Source organism: Hylobates moloch, unplaced genomic scaffold (genome assembly GCF_009828535.3).
Source record: "Hylobates moloch isolate HMO894 unplaced genomic scaffold, HMol_V3 SCAFFOLD_2, whole genome shotgun sequence".
Taxonomy (NCBI): Eukaryota; Metazoa; Chordata; class Mammalia; order Primates; family Hylobatidae; genus Hylobates; species Hylobates moloch.
This window is the reverse complement of record NW_026652277.1, coordinates 100,152,030-100,169,281: the sequence shown is the minus strand read 5'-3', so window position 1 is coordinate 100,169,281 and position 17,252 is coordinate 100,152,030. Positions and strand designations below refer to the sequence as shown.

The window sequence follows — 17,252 nt, the reverse complement described above, 5'->3', positions numbered from 1 at the left end:
GTGATTTAAACAAATCTCTATTGTTGAGCAGTGTAATAAATTTAACTCTGAATGGTTTTTATTCTTTTATCTCATTTGCCCCCTTTCCAAAAAGATAGGTTTAAATTACATAGTCTGGAGTTAAAATAGTGTCAGTGTCAGGAGGACTTCACTTAAGCAAGTTTAAATTAGGGCAATTTGGGGTTGGGATGGGAGGAATTTTAATGTGATGTAAAATCAGGCTCGAAGACATTTCTGAGTATGATCATGGATTTTATGCCAAAATTTCAGAACCATTTGGGGTTAAATTTATTCCATTTCTCAACAGTAGGGATTGGTTTAAGTCACTTTAATACCACACAAAAGGGAGAATTACAAGGCAGGACTAATAGGGAATTTTTCACATTTGTTATGTGATGATTATGCTGGCAGCAGAAAGGTCAAACTCAGCTTAACTACTTCTAGGCCAGTTATTTCCTCATAAAGTTGGCATTAAGTTTCAGACTTGGGGGTAAAAATGAGAATGGCACCTAGTACCTAGTTCTGGAATATAGGCGGGAAGAAAAAAACATACTGGAGGTGCTTCTGTTGTTGGAGCTCTGGAAACTTTGAAGGCAATGTAGAGCTTGATTTAATGTAGAAATGGATTTTTGAGTTGAAGGAAGTGTGTTGTCAGGAGGAGCAGGAGTTCAAAAAAATATGCATGCTTGGAAATCTTACCTTTGAGAAACGTCTCAAATGCAGTCTTAGTTATTCTATTTGTAGATTGTTGACCAAGAGGTTGTTCAATGATAGAACCTCAAGTCGTCACTTACCTTCCAAGTTATTTTCCAGCACATATAAACATGGTCAGATCTCTGTTGATTTTTCCCTCTTCTATCCCCTTCCTTCTCTCCACTTTCCTCCATTAAACTTAAAAGCGACTACAATTATTGTCATTCTTCATTTACTTACTTCTTAACTCCTTCTCATCTGATTCTCTTTGTGTCAAACTAGTGGATTTCTCTCCTTTATTTGTTCTTTGTGTAGGAGTTAACCTTCCTGATTCCCACTACTTTGAAATTTTTGTGATGTTGCTTTACCTTGATGCATCTTTTGTTTGATCTTTTTCCTTCATGTCTTCAATATATCAAAAAAGTGAAGTCAGTATGTTACTTCCAAATTTGTTTTTTCCAACTTCTCTGTTTGGTCAATAGAAACATTTTCTCTCACTCATCAAGGTTTAACTTCTCCCAATCTGTCTTTTCTCATAATTCTTTTATTCAGCAAATATTTTCTGGAATACCTACTATATACAAGGTTGTTATTCCAGGTTCTGGGGATTCAGCCACAAATAAGAGACAAAGGTCCTTACCTGTGCAGCTTACACTCTAGTGGAGAAGACTGTCAGATACTTAATGTCATATAGAGAAACATTTTAAAGGATAAAGTATGCTAAGGATCCATAGGCAGTAATGGGAATATGTGCTGTTTTGCATAAGGTGGTTAGGGAACGTTTCTCTGAGAAGGTGATATCTAAGTAAAACCTGAATGAAGGGAAAGAATGAGTTGTGGGTATTTGGGAGAAGAGCCTTCATGCAGCGGGAATAGCAAGTGCAAAAACCTGGAGATGGGCTTATGCTTCCCTATGTTCAGGAAAAGCCAGTGTGACTGGAGGAGAGTGAATCAGCAGGGGGAGGAGATGAAGTTAAAGAAGTTGGCAGGAGAAGATCTTGTTATAGGACCCTGTGGGCCCTGGCTAGGATTTTGGGCTTTATATCTAAATGTGTTGGGAAGGTTTTAGAGGATTTTGAACAGAAGGATATTAACGTGATCTGACTTAATATTTTAGAAGGATCACAGTGATAACTGTGTGGAGAATAAACTGTGTCAGGGGAGACGGGATGGCAGTGGAGAAACCTGGGACACTAGGAGGCTGTTACAGTCTTGATGAGAGATGTGATTTGGGAGTATCGTGTTAGCTGGTCAGATGTGTGATACATTTTGAAGATAAAGCTAGCAGGATATGCTGATAGCTTGGATATGTCAGATATGGGGAGAGGAGCTAAGGACAGTTCTAGAGTTTTAGAATTGAACTAGGTGATTGGAGGTTCCATTTACTCTGAATACCTTGGGAGGAACAGTTTTTTGAGGGGGAGGGAGGATTGGTAGAATCAGTGTTTATTTTTGTGATGTTAACTTTGAGGTACTTATTAGACAACTTAATGAAGATGTCAGATTACACTCTTCTGAAGGTCTCATGAGCTTTGGGCTGGAGAAGATACCTATGGGAATCATTAGAGTATAGGTGGGCCTGGATAAGATCACCTTAGGGATAAGTGAGTGTGAAGGGATGAGTGAGTATGAGTGTAGATAAAGAAGAAAGATGGGGGAACTGAACTGTTGTATCCTTCAATGTGTAGATATCTGCAGGAAGAGAAGGCTTTATCAAAGTCTGTTGACAAGTGGCTAGGGAAATGGGAGGATGTGATATCCCAGAAGTAAAGTGAAAAAAAAGGAGATTCAGAAAGTGGAGAGGAATCAGCTGTGTTAGATGCTGCTAGGAAATCTAATAATTTAAAACCTGATAATTGACCTTTGGATTTGGTTTGCGAAATCCTGTTGATTCTGCTTTGTGATACAGCTCTAAAATTCATTACATGACTTCACTCCCTGTCAACAAACACTATTCATCAGGCTTTCCTCCTGGTCTGTTTTTCTATTTTGGATGGTTCATTTTTCTCCTGTTTACATTGTAGAATACATGCTCATTATAGAAAACTTGGAAAACTCAGAGAAAGTATAATGAAGGTTAAAAAACAACAGCAGTGGCAAAATTCCTTACAACTAAATCACTGATTGAACAGTCTGTTGTGTTTTTCCTATTAATGTTTCTTATGCATCTTTGTAATGCATATACTATATATATATATGCTTTTCTACAGAATTAATGAAAAGTAGTCTTAAAATTTATGTATTTAAAAGAACATAGTAGACCTGTAATCTAATGTCAAAACTTTTTTGAGGCTGGGTGCAGTGGTTCACGCCTGTAATTCCAGCACTTTGGGAGGCCGAGGCAGGCGAATCACCTGAGGTCAGGAGTTTGAGACCAGCCTGGCCAACATGGCAAAACCCCGTCTCTACTAAAAATACAAAAATTAGCTGGGCATGATGGCACACACCGTATTCCCAGCTACGTGGGAGGCTGAGGCAGGAGAATCACTTGAACCTGGGAAGTGGAGGTTGCAGTGAGCCAAGATCGCACCACTGCACTCCAGCTTGGGTAACAGAGTGAGACTCCGTCTCAAAAAAAAAAAACAACAAAAAAAACAAAAACCTAAGGATGTGTGTGAATGTGTGGCAACCAATATTCCATCATGGTGGAATAGCCTAACTGGAGTTCCTACCTGTCTTTACACAAATTATATGTGAAATTAATCCTGATTAATTTTTCTAAAGCATATTCTCCTCCAGACTTTTAACGCATAGCATAATGGTTAAAAGCATGGGCTCCGTTTTTACTTTTATAATACATGCTTATAGCAGGAAATTTGGAAAATAGGAAAAAGGTATATTCTTATCTGTTTATGGATAAGAATTACTGCCTATGATTACTGGTGTAATTTTCATCTGTTTTCTGCCAATCTTTTTTTTTTCTATCTAAATGTACATACGCATGCATTTTATTTGTGTGTTTGTAACAAGGATCACACTGTGTTTTCTGGTCAGCATTTTCTTCACAATCCATTCTTTCCTCTCTTTTTAAATTTATTTATCAAAGCATATGAGCAGTTTCATGATTCTGTTTGTTGTCAAATTGCTCTTCAAAAAGATTGTGTCATTTAAAGGTAAACTTATGAAGAATTTTGTTCTCTTTAAATTTTAGGATAGACCACTATCTTGTTGAGCTCTTTTAAATGAAGTTCTACTTGGACACAAAGATGAGGACTAGATAACTCCTTGAGGTTCCTTCTAACCCCTAGGATGAAGATAATAACTAACATTTGTATAGTGCTCTAAAGTTTACAGAGTGAGTTCTCATACATCATCTCACTTGATCCTCACAACAGCCCTGTGAGGTAGGTAGGACAGGTATTGTTATTCTCATTTTAGAGATAAAGAAACTGATAGAGAGGTTAAGTGACTTGATCAAGGTGTTTTTGTTGTTGTTGTTGTTGTTGTTTTTTTAAACATTCTAGTAAGGATTTGAATCCAGACTTGCTGATCTAAATAATCACATTCTTTTTGGCAAGATTTCATATAGCTGCACATTTAGAATTACTGATACATGTTGGCTAAGTGGCATTTGTTCTACACAGAAATAAACCTAATGACAATATGAGTACGGTGTTACTATTTGTTTGACTGTTCCTGAGTCTTTTTACGTTCTTTCTCCACCCCACAAATTAAATACATGACTCTGTCTCTCTTTCGACTAGGAGAAGGTAATGTAATTATATAGCTATATGAAACATCTACTATTTTCTCCAGCATTTGGGGGAAGGGGAAGTTACATTATGTTTTTCATTTTTTTCCTCTCTCTGTTTTTTTCCATTTCTTCCTTTTTTTTTTTCTTTTGGTACCAGTCAAAAGTACATCTACATTGCTTGCTTTCATACATGTAGCATAAAGTCTGTAGTAGAGTATTGGGATCCCAGTTAGAAGTAGAATTTTTGATTCTAGCATGAACCTAGAATCTTTCAGGGTATGGAACTCTTGTACTACCTTAACCAAAATTGTGATACTTGAGTACTCCAGGTATAGTCACCTATGTCTTTCACAAGGGGTCAGCAAATAATAAATGGAAGTGATATTTGAGGCTAAATCAGGAAAGAGTATAATATAGCTAATACTCTCTTTGACTAATTACGAGGTGGAAGTTTATAAAACTGACTTGATTTGGGAGTTTGGTAGTGGCAATTTCACATGTTAGAAAATTTCACATTCCAGATTTTCAAGGGTATGTAGTGTTACATTAAGACTATCTCACAGTATTTTCTGTACTGCCTTTAATTGCCTAACATTCCCAATATTTTTAAAAGTTAATTTTTTTGTTGTTTTTTTCTAGTTGTTGGTCTTGACGATATTATGGATGAAGGAGTTGTTAAAGAAAGTGGCAATGATACCATTGATGAAGAAGAACTGATTTTACCTAACAGGAACTTAAGGGACAAGGTAGAAGAAAATTCAGTGAGATCTCCGAGAAAATCACCTCGTTTAATGGCACAAGGTAATCCTTTGAGAGAGGTCTAGCTAGCAAATCAGAGGTATAGGGACAGATGTGTTAGGTTATAAACCTGCTGAGCAGAAATCATATTTTCTTGATGTTTTGCTAATCCATTCGTTTTGATGGCAATCAGTTTTGAGATCATATCAATTTGTTGTATAAGTTTTCAGTACCCACCACCCCACACTACCCATTTCTCCTTCCCCAGAGGAAACCACTAGTAACTCTGAGCTGGTTTAATTTTTTTTTTTTTTTTTTTTTGGTATTTACCTTTATATCTCTAGGTAACAAGCATATGTTGCTGTTTTTTGATTATTCTGATTTATTATTCATCCATCTATTGACTTCCTACTCTGGATGATTTTCTTCCTGCTACTTGTCCTCATCACGAAAAAGAACATCTTTTTCATTTTTCCAATATATAATTTTGTTAGATCAATGGTAATTATGTTAGTATGAGTAATATGCTATTAGAGATGATCCATTTAATAAACTACAGTTACTTTTCTTGTATGACTTCTTGTCTTTCTGATTTAAGTGTTTTAGTTTCTCAGTTGTTTAGTGTGTACCTACCAGCAGTTATACTAAAACTGCTCTACCAGTTGTCTAAATCTACCCTAAAGATATTTGTGTATTTCAGGTATTCTGTCATATCTATTTTATTGAAAATACCTCTTGGAGCCTTCTGATTCCCTCTTATGTAGACAGATTCCTGTTAGTCCTATGAGCCTGATGCAAAGCTGTTCAGGGATCTCCCTTTACCATTTTTCTGGAAGTCTGTGCTTTGTGCTTTTGTTGTAGTTCCTATTTCCTCTTTCTGGATTCAGCTTTTTTATTTTGGTGATGCACCTCTTCCAGTAGTTTTGTGAGAAAAAGGAGCTGTGAGATACACTTTTTAAACCTTGTGTGTTTACCTTGTATTTAGTCTGTTCTCATACTGGAATCATGGTCTGGTTGGACGTAAAATTCAAGGTTGGAAATCATTTTCCTTCAGAAATTCTGAAGGTGTTGCTCCATTTTTTTCTAACTTCAGGGTTGTTGAGAAGTTTATTTTGATTGTGTGTGTGTGTGTGTGTGTGTGTGTATGTGTATAGGAGTGTATGTTATCTGATTTCTTCTGGAAGTTTGTGGAATCTTTCTCTTCAGCTTTGGTGTTTTGATATTTCATGATGATATGTATTGGTTTTGGTGTATTTTGTGTATGGAGCTCAAGACACTCAGTAGATCCTCTTAGTCTGAAAAATGTTATTGTTCAATTCCGGGAAAATTTTTTGAATTATTTCATTGTTAATTCCTCTCTTTATTTTGTTAGCTCTTGATTTCTGGAACCTTTATTATTTGTTACATAACAGGGACTGGTCCCTCGGTTCTCTTTATTTTGCCTACTTCCTACCTCTTTGTAATTTTTCTTTTACGTGCTTAACTTTTCTCATATTTATCCTCCAACTTTTCAGTCAAGTTTTGTACTTCTGATTCTTAAATGTTCTTTTTGTTGTTGTTTTGAGAATGGTCCTTTCTGTAGTGTTCTATTCATGTTTCATGGATGTAGTATCTTCTTTTGTCTTTATTAAGATACTAATGTTGCATTTTAAACAGTTTTTGTCTCCTTTCATGGTTTCTGAATTCTCCATGTTGCATTATTGTAAAAACATTTTTAAAAAGATTTTGGCCTCCATCTTTCCTAGATGCTTTCCTGAAATGTCTGACCCTTAATTATTGCCCATGTTTAAGGGTAGGGAACTAAAATTATGAAACTTCTAAGTGTGGGGATTGGGTTTTACCAGCTATGAGTGTCACTGTATAGCAATCTGGCTGTACTGTTGTTTGGCAGAACCCTTCCTATCAGAATTTAGATTATTTTCCATAACTTATTAGATTGCTAGCATATTATGGAAGCCCGTAAGGGAAACTGACTGGGGTTTCTCAGCTTTCAGTATATACAAATTCACTTAATCTTACAAATTTCAGTGTACTTTACAGCCAGTCTCAACTGTGCCTCATGTTCTTTAGCCTAGAAACCTTGCTTTACTATCTCCAGAGAATAGGCTACGAGTTTTGGCTCGGGACCAGGGAAGGGCAGTTGCCCAACAAATGGAGTAGGGGAAAGAGGGATCTAGAAATCTAACTGCTGCTTTTAAAGAGCTTTCAACCTTTCTAAGTATTAAGCATCTGTCTTCATTCCCACTTTAGAATCATCTAGGACCACCAAGTCTTAAGGCTTTTGAGGTGTTAATGGTGTCATGTATCAGAATAGGGAAATGAGACTCTTTCGTTTAATAGACTATTAGGAGCATTGTGTGGGAAGCTTTTAAATTATTTTCATACTTATGATACATAATAGCTAAGTATTTTTATTTATTTTTTTCCCCTGTGATAGAACAAGTAAGAAGTTTGCGACAGAGCACTATTGCCAAGCGTTCAAATGCAGCACCATTAAGTAACATAAAAAAAGCTTCTGGGAAGACTGTATCTACTGCTAAAGCAGGAGTGAAACAACCAGAAAGGAGTCAGGTTAAAGAAGAAGTATGTACATCACTGAAACCTGAGTACCATAAGGAGAATAGAAGGTGCAGCCGAAATAGCGGACAAATTGAAGTGGTACCTGAAGTATCAGTGTCTTCAAGTCATTCTTCAGTGTCATCTTGTCTTGAAATGAAGGATGAAGATGGATTAGATTCTAAGCATAAGTGTAATAATCCGGGAGAAATAGATGTGCCATCTCATGAATTAAATTGTTCACTTCTTTCAGAGACTTGTGTTACTATTGGAGAAAAGAAAAATGAAGCTCTGATGGAATGTAAAGCCAAGCCTGTTGGTAGTCCATTGTTTAAGTTTTCAGATAAAGAAGAACATGAACAGAATGATTCCATTTCAGGTAAAACGGGTGAGATTGTTGTTGAAGAAATGATAGCAACAAGAAAAGTTGAACAAGAATCAAAGGAGACAGTAAAATTATCCCATGAAGATGACCATATTCTTGAGGACCCTGGATCTTCTGATATTTCTGGTGATGCTGCTTGTACAAATCCAAATAAGACAGAAAACAGCCTTGTAGGTTTGCCTAGTTGTGTAGATGAAGTGACTGAATGTAATTTGGAATTGAAGGATACCATGGATATTGCTGATAAAACTGAGAACACCCTTGAAAGAAATAAAATGGAACCATTGGGCTATTGTGAAGATGCAGAGTCTAATAGGCAGTTGGAGAGCACTGAGTTTAATAAATCAAACTTAGAGGTGGTTGATACTAGTACTTTTGAACCAGAAAGTAATATTTTGGAAAATGCTATTTGTGATGTGCCTGACCAAAATTCAAAACAGTTGAATGCTATAGAAAGTACTAAAATAGAGTCCCATGAAACAGCAAACCTTCAGGATGACAAAAACAGCCAGTCAAGTAGCGTTTCTTACTTAGAGTCAAAAAGTGTAAAATCCAAACATACAAAACCTGTAATTCATTCTAAGCAAAACATGACCACAGATACTCCGAAGAAAATTGTTGCAGCAAAGTATGAAGTAATACATAGCAAAACTAAAGTTAATGTCAAAAGTGTGAAACGAAATACTGATGAACCAGAATCTCAGCAAAATTTTCATAGGCCAGTCAAAGTCAGAAAAAAACAAATTGATAAGGAGCCAAAGATTCAGAGTTGCAATTCTGGGGTTAAATCTGTGAAAAACCAAGCTCATTCTGTATTGAAAAAAACATTACAGGATCAAACTTTAGTACAAATTTTCAAGCCCTTAACTCATTCTTTGAGTGATAAGTCACATGCTCATCCTGGTTGCTTGAAAGAACCTCATCATCCTGCACAAACTGGACATGTATCACATTCCAGCCAGAAACAGTGTCATAAGCCTCAGCAACAGGCCTCAGCAGTGAAAACCAATAGTCACGTGAAGGAAGAGCTTGAACACCCAGGCGTTGAGCATTTTAAGGAAGAGGATAAACTGAAACTGAAAAAACCTGAGAAGAACCTACAACCCCGCCAAAGAAGAAGCAGCAAAAGTTTTTCTTTAGATGAGCCACCATTGTTCATTCCAGATAACATAGCTACCATAAAAAGAGAAGGCTCTGATCATAGCTCCTCATTTGAAAGCAAATATATGTGGACTCCCAGCAAGCAGTGTGGGTTTTGCAAAAAACCCCATGGCAACAGGTGTGTGTGTATGTGTGTATGAGTGATGTGTACATTGAAGATAAATTGCTGTTTTGGGGATGGGATTAATGTGAGAATTGTTTTAAAGACATTGTTTGATACACAGAGACCTGTGCAAAAACAAAATGCTTCATCAGTCTTGGATAATAGAAAGATGGATCTACTGAATTTACAAATATATCATCCTAGAACATTTAAAAAAGCGTAGTCTGGCCAACTGCTGACATACATGGAAATATTTTGTCATTGTCACAGGTTAGACAGTATAATTAAGCCACTGCATCTGCAAAAAAGCTAAACACTTCCTGGTAATTGGAAAATTGTTACACTGCTTTGGGTCTGTAAGTTACATATTATTTCATTTGGTGTGGGAAGAACTAGTAATAAAGTATGAAGGTCATAATGGAAATTCTATTTTTCTTTTGAAGTTTTTTTTTTTTCTTAAAACATTAAAGAACACCATTTCATAACTATCAAGCTATCTTGCAGTGAAATTTGATAGCTAAACAATTGTTAGATTACCCAGGTCAACATGGAGTAGAGTGAAAACATGTATTTCTTTTTTTGAGTGTTTTAAATAATTTTTTATGAATTCTAGTCTTTTAAAATTTTAGAGATGATTTTAGCACTGATTTTCATCATTCTTTCTCGTATTCAGTGATTTGTAGTTTTATGACACTGCACCCCTCAATCCCCAATGTGTTTTTTGTTAGCTTTTTAAGAAAAGGAAAGCAAGAGATGAAGTGGAGTTTGCAGCTACAGGATTATTCTGTTCAAGTGTTCATATTGCTGTTGGAACTTCTTTCAATGCTGATATGATAAAAGAACATTATAATTTGTATATTATATTCTTATCCTTCTTCATGAAAGTGTGCTAGAGTGATTTTTCCCAGCACTATCTGAGTACATAAAAATGAAACTCTTTAGGGAGGGACAATTTAGTCAAGTGTGTTGTAACATTATTTTGGTGGTAGTAGGGTGATAGGGGAGTTTGGAAAGGAGATGTTGGGGCTATTGTGTAAAATAAGTTTTATGTCAAAGTATTTCTTCATTTGTGATCCAGCCCATGGCCTATTTTTAGCGTCAAGGGTTAGTTTATAACAATGTATTCCAGTTTTTAAAAGTTGTCACTTGTTTGAATACAGTGCTACATTCTCTGTCACTTACATGCTCTTAATTATATGGCTTTTTATTTAAAACACCTTAATCGGCCGGGCACAGTCGCATGCCTGTAATCCCAGCACTTTGGGAGGCTGAGGTGGGCGGTAGGCAGATCACTTGAGGTCGGGAGTTCGAGACCAGTCTGGCCAACATGGTGAAACCCCGTCTCTACTAAAAATACAAAAGTTAGCTGGGCGTGCTGGTGCAAGCCTGTAATCCCAGCTATGTGGGAGACTGAGGCATGAGAATCACTTGAACCTGAGAAATGGAGGTTGCAGTGAGCTGACATCGAGCCACTGCACTCCAGCTGGGGACGAAGTGAGACTCTGTCTCCATAAGTAAATGAACACATTACTCAAATGTTCTGAAGTGGGCCTGCTGTTTTCAGGCAAAAGAGAATTAAGAGTTAGGTGGTGCTTTTAAGTGCTCCTTTAAACCAGCCTTTTTCTCTCTGCCAGAATCTTTAAAAAATCATGTGGACAGAGAGATGGAATAGGTGCCTTAAGTAAATGAATTTCTAACATGAAATTTTGGCATAGAGTTGGAAGCCATGTTAGTAAGTTATAATGTAACTTACTAACCTTGTCGATAAACTTCCAGTCCAGTCTTCAGGCATTTGCCCAGGCTTTTTAATGATGACTCATGCTTCACCAACATTTAATAATTTGCCTAAATTAAGAGTAGGTGTTAGTCCCTTTGTTGTTGTTCACTTGCTGCCACCTTTTGGATCTACTGTGTAGAATCTAGAGTGTTTTTGCTCAAGTCTGTAGAATGACTTAGAATGTTAGGTGCATAGAGATTTTGGGTTTACACTCTGTAATTGATGTGAATAATATATATTAACATTGGAAACAATTTTGGAAGCAGCATTTTCGATTACTTCAATTTTGTGAATTAAAAAAAAGCCTTCCTGTCTAACACGGTGAAACCCCGTCTCTACTAAAAATACAAAATTTAGCCGGGCGTGCTGGCGGGCGCCTGTAGTCCCAGCTACTTGGGAGGCTGAGGCAGGGGAATGGCGTGAACCCGGGAGGCGGAGCTTGCAGTGAGCCGAGATCGTGCCACAGACAAGATCAGTTCAAAAAAAAAAAAAAAAAATGGCCTATGTATTTTTTTTCTTTTTTTCTTTCTTTCATTCTCTCCTCCTCTCCTCTCTTCTCTCTTCTCTCTTCTCCTGTCTTCTCCGCTCCCCTCCCGTCCCCTCCCCTCCCCTCTTGTTTTCGAGATGAACTCTCATTGTTGCCCAGGGTGGATTGCAGTGGCACGATCTTGGCTGACTGCAACCTCCACCTCCTGAGTTCAAGTGATTCTCCTGCCCCAGCCTCCCAAGTAGCTGGGATTACAGGCAAGCGCCACCATGCCCGACTTATTTTGTATTTTTTGTAGAGATGGGGTTTCACCATGTTGGCCAGGCTGGTCTCGAACTCCTGACCTCAGGTGATCCGCCCACCTCAGCCTCCCAAAGTGCTGGGATTACAGGCACAAGCCATGGCGCCCAGCTGATTGTTGTTTTTATATATTGACTAGCCTTGGCTACTCCTATGATTCTACTACTTTGATACATTGTGCTTGTATACATTTTGTTTACTCAGAAAATGCACCTGTCATGCGGGTTGCAATTTTCCTATTTTAATCCTTGTGTAAGAATATAAATTTATTTTTATTTTATTTTATTTTTTTTTTTGAGACGGAGTCTCGCTCTATCGTCCAGGCTGGAGTGCAGTGGCGCAATCTCGGCTCACTGCAAGCTCTGCCTCCCGGGTTCACGCCATTCTCCCGCCTCAGCCTCTCCGAGCAGCTGGGACTATAGGCGCCCGCCACCGCGCCCGGCTAATTTTTTTGTATTTTTACTAGAGACGGGGTTTCACCGTGGTCTCGATCTCCTGACCTCGTGATCCGCCCGCCTCAGCCTCCCAAAGTGCTGGTATTACAAGCGTGAGCCACCACGCCCAGCCTAAGAATATAAATTTATTAGTAAGGGCATGTTGGAAATAATTTTGATCCTTCTCTTTGATTTCATGCAGTAGATACATTGAAAGCTGTTTGTTAATATGACACATTTTCTAGCATTTGCAACAGCTTTGCCTCTGTAAAGACTATATAAATGCTTTATCACTTTACATATTGCAGTTGAAGTTAGCTTCCTTGTGTGTGCTCCCAGTTGGAAATTATATTTTGTAATATAGCTATGTCATGGCTAGATGTGATATTAATCATAAGCAACTTCTATATATATTCTAAAGATTGAAGAAGCAACATATCATGCTAGATTTTTATTGCTTCCATTTATTTTCCTGATTCAAACTTACACCAAAGGTGTATGATTTTAAAGACCAGATTATTTAATCCTCTGATTTTTTAAATTAATGCAACTTTTGAACTTCTTTTAAACGTAAATCAGTTGGCATTTTGTAAGGAGGAAGTCCTAGTTTTTTCATATTATTTACCTTGTGGTTTCTATTTTTCTACTTCTCCAGAAGATGCTTGAGTTTTTAGTTTGCGTTGCACTTTTCTTGGCCCCAGTTGTAGAAGACTAGTATATCAGATAATATTTAAAAAACAAACAGACTTAGAAAATGGATTTATAGCTTTCAAACAAGAAAACTTCTGAGAAGAAATTTTCTTCTAGAACAAATGATTCTATTTTTCTCTGCAAATTGTTAGTAACAAAAAATGATTTAATGTTTACGTGAAATAGAATTCTCTGATCTTAGAAGAGTGTTTTCTCTCTCAAAAACTCTTAAAACTGCATTTTTTAACCTAAAATATAAACTATTAAGATACATCTGTAGATGGCACTAGAGTTGCTTTTTATAGCCTCTCAAGTTTGAATGAGACATTTCCAACTTGAAATGAGGCTTATCGAAATAGTTGCTTGATAAATTTCACTGTCATCAAACCACTCTTCCCTGGTTGTCAAATAAAAATGTGAAAATTCCTTAATATGTGCTTTATATTTTGACCTTTAGGTTTGGATTTGGAACAGTAGCATGATTTGTACTGTAGGTTTTTAAGTCATGTCTCACTGAAACTATCCCAGGCTTGCTTTGAAGAAATCTTAATATACCTTTGGTTGTGGAAGCAAAGGGAAATCATTAGCTTTCCTTCAGCATTTCAGAAACATTCATGTTAGACAGTTGCTTTCAAGAAATAGCAGTTAACCCATTGTTAGGAAAGCTACAATGCTCATTACAAATAATCATCTTTAATATTTCAGCTTTGCAACCCAAAGTGGGAGAACTTTTAAAACACCTGCATTTCAAACTTTATTCCCCTTTTGCTAGAATATCTGTATCGTTATGGGCCCATCAAAAATCTCAAACCTGTAGGAATTATTTCTGTCTTCCAAACGTGTGTTACATTGTTCAAAAGTTTTCTTGCTTGTCAACCCCAAATATTCTATATTATTTTTTTCAAACCAAATTAATCCCTAGGGAAACGAGGACTTAACCTGCTAAAGCTAGCACAGGCATTACCAGCAAGGATAAAGAATGATAAATTATAGATGTGATGAAGTCAAGTCTCAAGGCATAGTAGTGGTTTTATACACAATAGGCACATGAGGAAGAAGAAAAGGAAGTGCTGTTATTGAGGAATGAGGTATTTGGCAAGACTTTAAAAACTGTAAGGATTGGAACTCACTCTTGTAGTTTTTACAGTTCTAACATTAAAACAGTACCTCTGGTATATTTTGAATTGGCTGTATCACCCAGTGTGTTACCTTCAATATCCTCTCTCTTGGATTACAGCTTTTTGAAAGGAGTTTGGCAATATTGATGGTGCCACTATTGCCAAAATCAGTAATACAGTCTTTAGATTGTTAAAGTACATACCTAAATCCTTTTTTTTTTTTTTTTTGAGACGGAGTCTCGCTCTGTCGCCCAGGCTGGAATGCAGTGGTGCAATCTTGGCTCACTGCAAGCTCTGCCTCCTGGGTTCACGCCATTCTCCTGCCTCAGCCTCTCCGAGTAGCTGGGACTACAGGCGCCCGCCACCACGCCCGACTAATTTTTTTTTGTATTTTTAGTAGAGACAGGGTTTCACCGTGGTCTCGACCTCCTGACCTCGTAATCCGCCCGTCTCGGCCTCCCAAAGTGCTGGGATTACAAGCGTGAGCCACCGCGCCCGGCCGTACATACCTAAATCCTTCTAAGTCTTTCAGCTGTATCATAAATTGCTAGCCTGAAGACGAAAAAAGGACAGTTAAGGATGGGTGTCTGAAAGCATTGCAGCTTTCCTAACAATGGGTTAAAAAGCACTTAAATTAAATTGCTGTGTATATATCTCATTTGCTATTATTTTCAAAAGTAGTTACAGATACTCCTTTTAAACTGGGAAGATAGAAGCTTTTTTAGAGTCATACATTTCACATCCCTGGACTTTTCCTATTGGTTAGTGAAGTTATTACTTAGCTAAAGACAATGATGGGAAAACTTTTATAAGGAGATTGGGAATTAAATCGAACCCAAGTACTAAGATTTTTATGTTAAGATTGAATAGTGATCTTTATTTGGAAAAACAAATTTATCTAAAATACATGGTCATTAGTAAGGAAGTCCTTTGAACTTAAAAGTACAGAAAAAGATTCTTTAGCTGAACCAATGTGACACCATGAACCAGAATATTTTGAGGTTATCTAGGTAAGGTGGCTAATAAACAGTTTGAGAGGCTCCATCATGCTAGTTTTTGAGTTCCATTTTTGTTGCTATTGTTTTTTCTTTTATTTAAAACGATTTGTTGGATAAACAATTCTTCCCAATTTTATGTGTGATTTCATGTCTGTGGTGAGGTAGGTAGCTCTAACTTTGATGGATTGTCTGATGAAATTATTACCAATATCTTACCACCCTTCTCAGTGGAGAAATTTATTGTTAGTCTATACTTTGTTATTGTTTATAGTATTCAAGACTGACAAAGGCCAGTTGTCTTTTCTTCCTGATGGTTTATTGTCCCCTCCCTCCCCCAGCATTTTCTCATTCATACCAGAGGAGAAATATTTGAGGTCTTAAAGGTATCATTTTAATAGAATATTATTTTCTTTGAAAACTTGCTGTATGTTGAACTTAGGGAATGGATAGAGATGGAAAACATGCAAAGTTTCAGAAAATCAAATATTGAAAATTTAGCCTCATTTTTGACATAGATTTTCTTGTTAAAAAAAGGGATAAAAGTTTTTTGGTATTCTGTTTTCCAGGTTTATGGTTGGCTGTGGGAGATGTGATGACTGGTTTCATGGTGATTGTGTTGGGTTAAGTCTTTCTCAAGCACAACAGATGGGCGAGGAAGACAAAGAATATGTCTGTGTAAAATGTTGTGCTGAAGAAGACAAAAAGACTGAAATACTAGATCCAGATACTTTGGAAAACCAAGCTACAGTTGAATTCCATAGTGGAGATAAAACAATGGAGTGTGAAAAGCTTGGATTATCAAAACACACAACAAATGATAGAACCAAATATATAGATGATACAGTGAAGCACAAGGTCAAAATTTTAAAACGGGTGAGCTCTTCATTAATGCATTATTTTGTTTATTTAAGAGCTTTTTGTATGGACTGACTGCAATAATTTTGAAATTTCTCTTTAGAAGTTTTAATGTTCTTTTACATTTTCAAATTTAGTTTTCCATGAAAGTGAATAGGTTTTTGTTTACAATTTTTTGGCAGTCTTGGTGAAACCAGATAGTGATTTTTAGAATATGCAGGCCTTATCTCTTACAGTCTTTTCTTTTTGCCATTTCTAGCCCCTAGTTTGGTACTTGAATTTTCTGTTGTAGGATATGTGTGGATCTTGTGGCCATTAAGTGTAAATTGTGCGTGCTAAGTTTTTTTAAAAAAGCTTTTCAGTCCATAAATATCTACCAGCCCTTTGACCATTCAGCATTATTTTTTTGACTACCTTCTGAAAGTATTTTCTAAACAGAAATTTCAAGATATTTAGGCTTTAATAGGAGAAATGTATAAAGGACGCAGCATTTTATCTGATTAAATTTTCTTTCCTCATTGTTTACCTTTTTATTACCTATCACTTTTTTAGTCGTTAATTTGTTATCCTTATAGAATACTGCTAGAGAGGAAACACAGTGGCAACACATGTATGTGGTTAGGCAAGTACAATCCAAAACGCAAAGAACATGAATTTTAGAGTTGGAGCTTTAGAAATCTTTTAGTCCAACCATTTTGATTTATTAATATGCCTTACAGCATTTCTAGGAAGTGATGATCTAGTTTCTGTTTGAAATCCATTGCAAGGGGATACATCTTCATTTTTAAGCATCTAATTATTAGGAAGTTCATCAGTTTGAGCTGAAATTTGCATCCCTGAATTGAAGCCTCGTTATTAAAACTAATTTCTCTACAACTTGATACGGAAGTTAATTTAGGTTGAAGAGCATGAGGATGTGTTCTCCAGAATCTTAACCAATTATTTACAAATCCATTTCTTTCAGGCACTCCTTGTATGACAAATCTGGATTAAGTTCCAGTTTGTCATATCCTTGTGGCATCTAATATTTTTTGTCTGTCAAGACTTTTTGAGAATCAGATTCTGTCCTTCTGATATGTGTTATTACTTTGTTGATTTGATCATCAAAGTAATTGATAATATGGATCTGAGAGCCACAATGAGAACAGTTTATAGCATGTCTTTGGAAAACTTCTATTTATTATTAACTAGTATTAATAATCGCCTCTTATGTACAACTTCTTGGCCATATACATATGCAGTACAATGAGAAATATAGCTCAT

At 36.6% G+C, this 17,252-nt stretch overlaps 1 protein-coding gene across 5 annotated transcripts in view; it reads left to right on the top strand.

The window, feature by feature from the left end:
* Positions 1-17,252, top strand: part of PHF3 (PHD finger protein 3) — a 78,978-nt gene that overhangs the window by 39,796 nt on the left and 21,930 nt on the right. For 3 of the 5 annotated variants that reach the window (XM_032154379.2, XM_032154350.2, XM_032154360.2), the window contains 3 exons: positions 5,027-5,188; positions 7,563-9,345; positions 15,701-16,007. In XM_032154379.2, the coding sequence (XP_032010270.1) occupies positions 5,047-5,188; positions 7,563-9,345; positions 15,701-16,007 (2,232 nt within the window). In that variant the 5' untranslated portion in view covers positions 5,027-5,046. Of the gene's footprint in view, positions 1-3,947; positions 4,038-5,026; positions 5,189-7,562; positions 9,346-15,700; positions 16,008-17,252 lie in introns of those variants that run through there. The other 2 variants (XM_058435353.1, XM_032154370.2) reach the window with 2 other exon arrangements.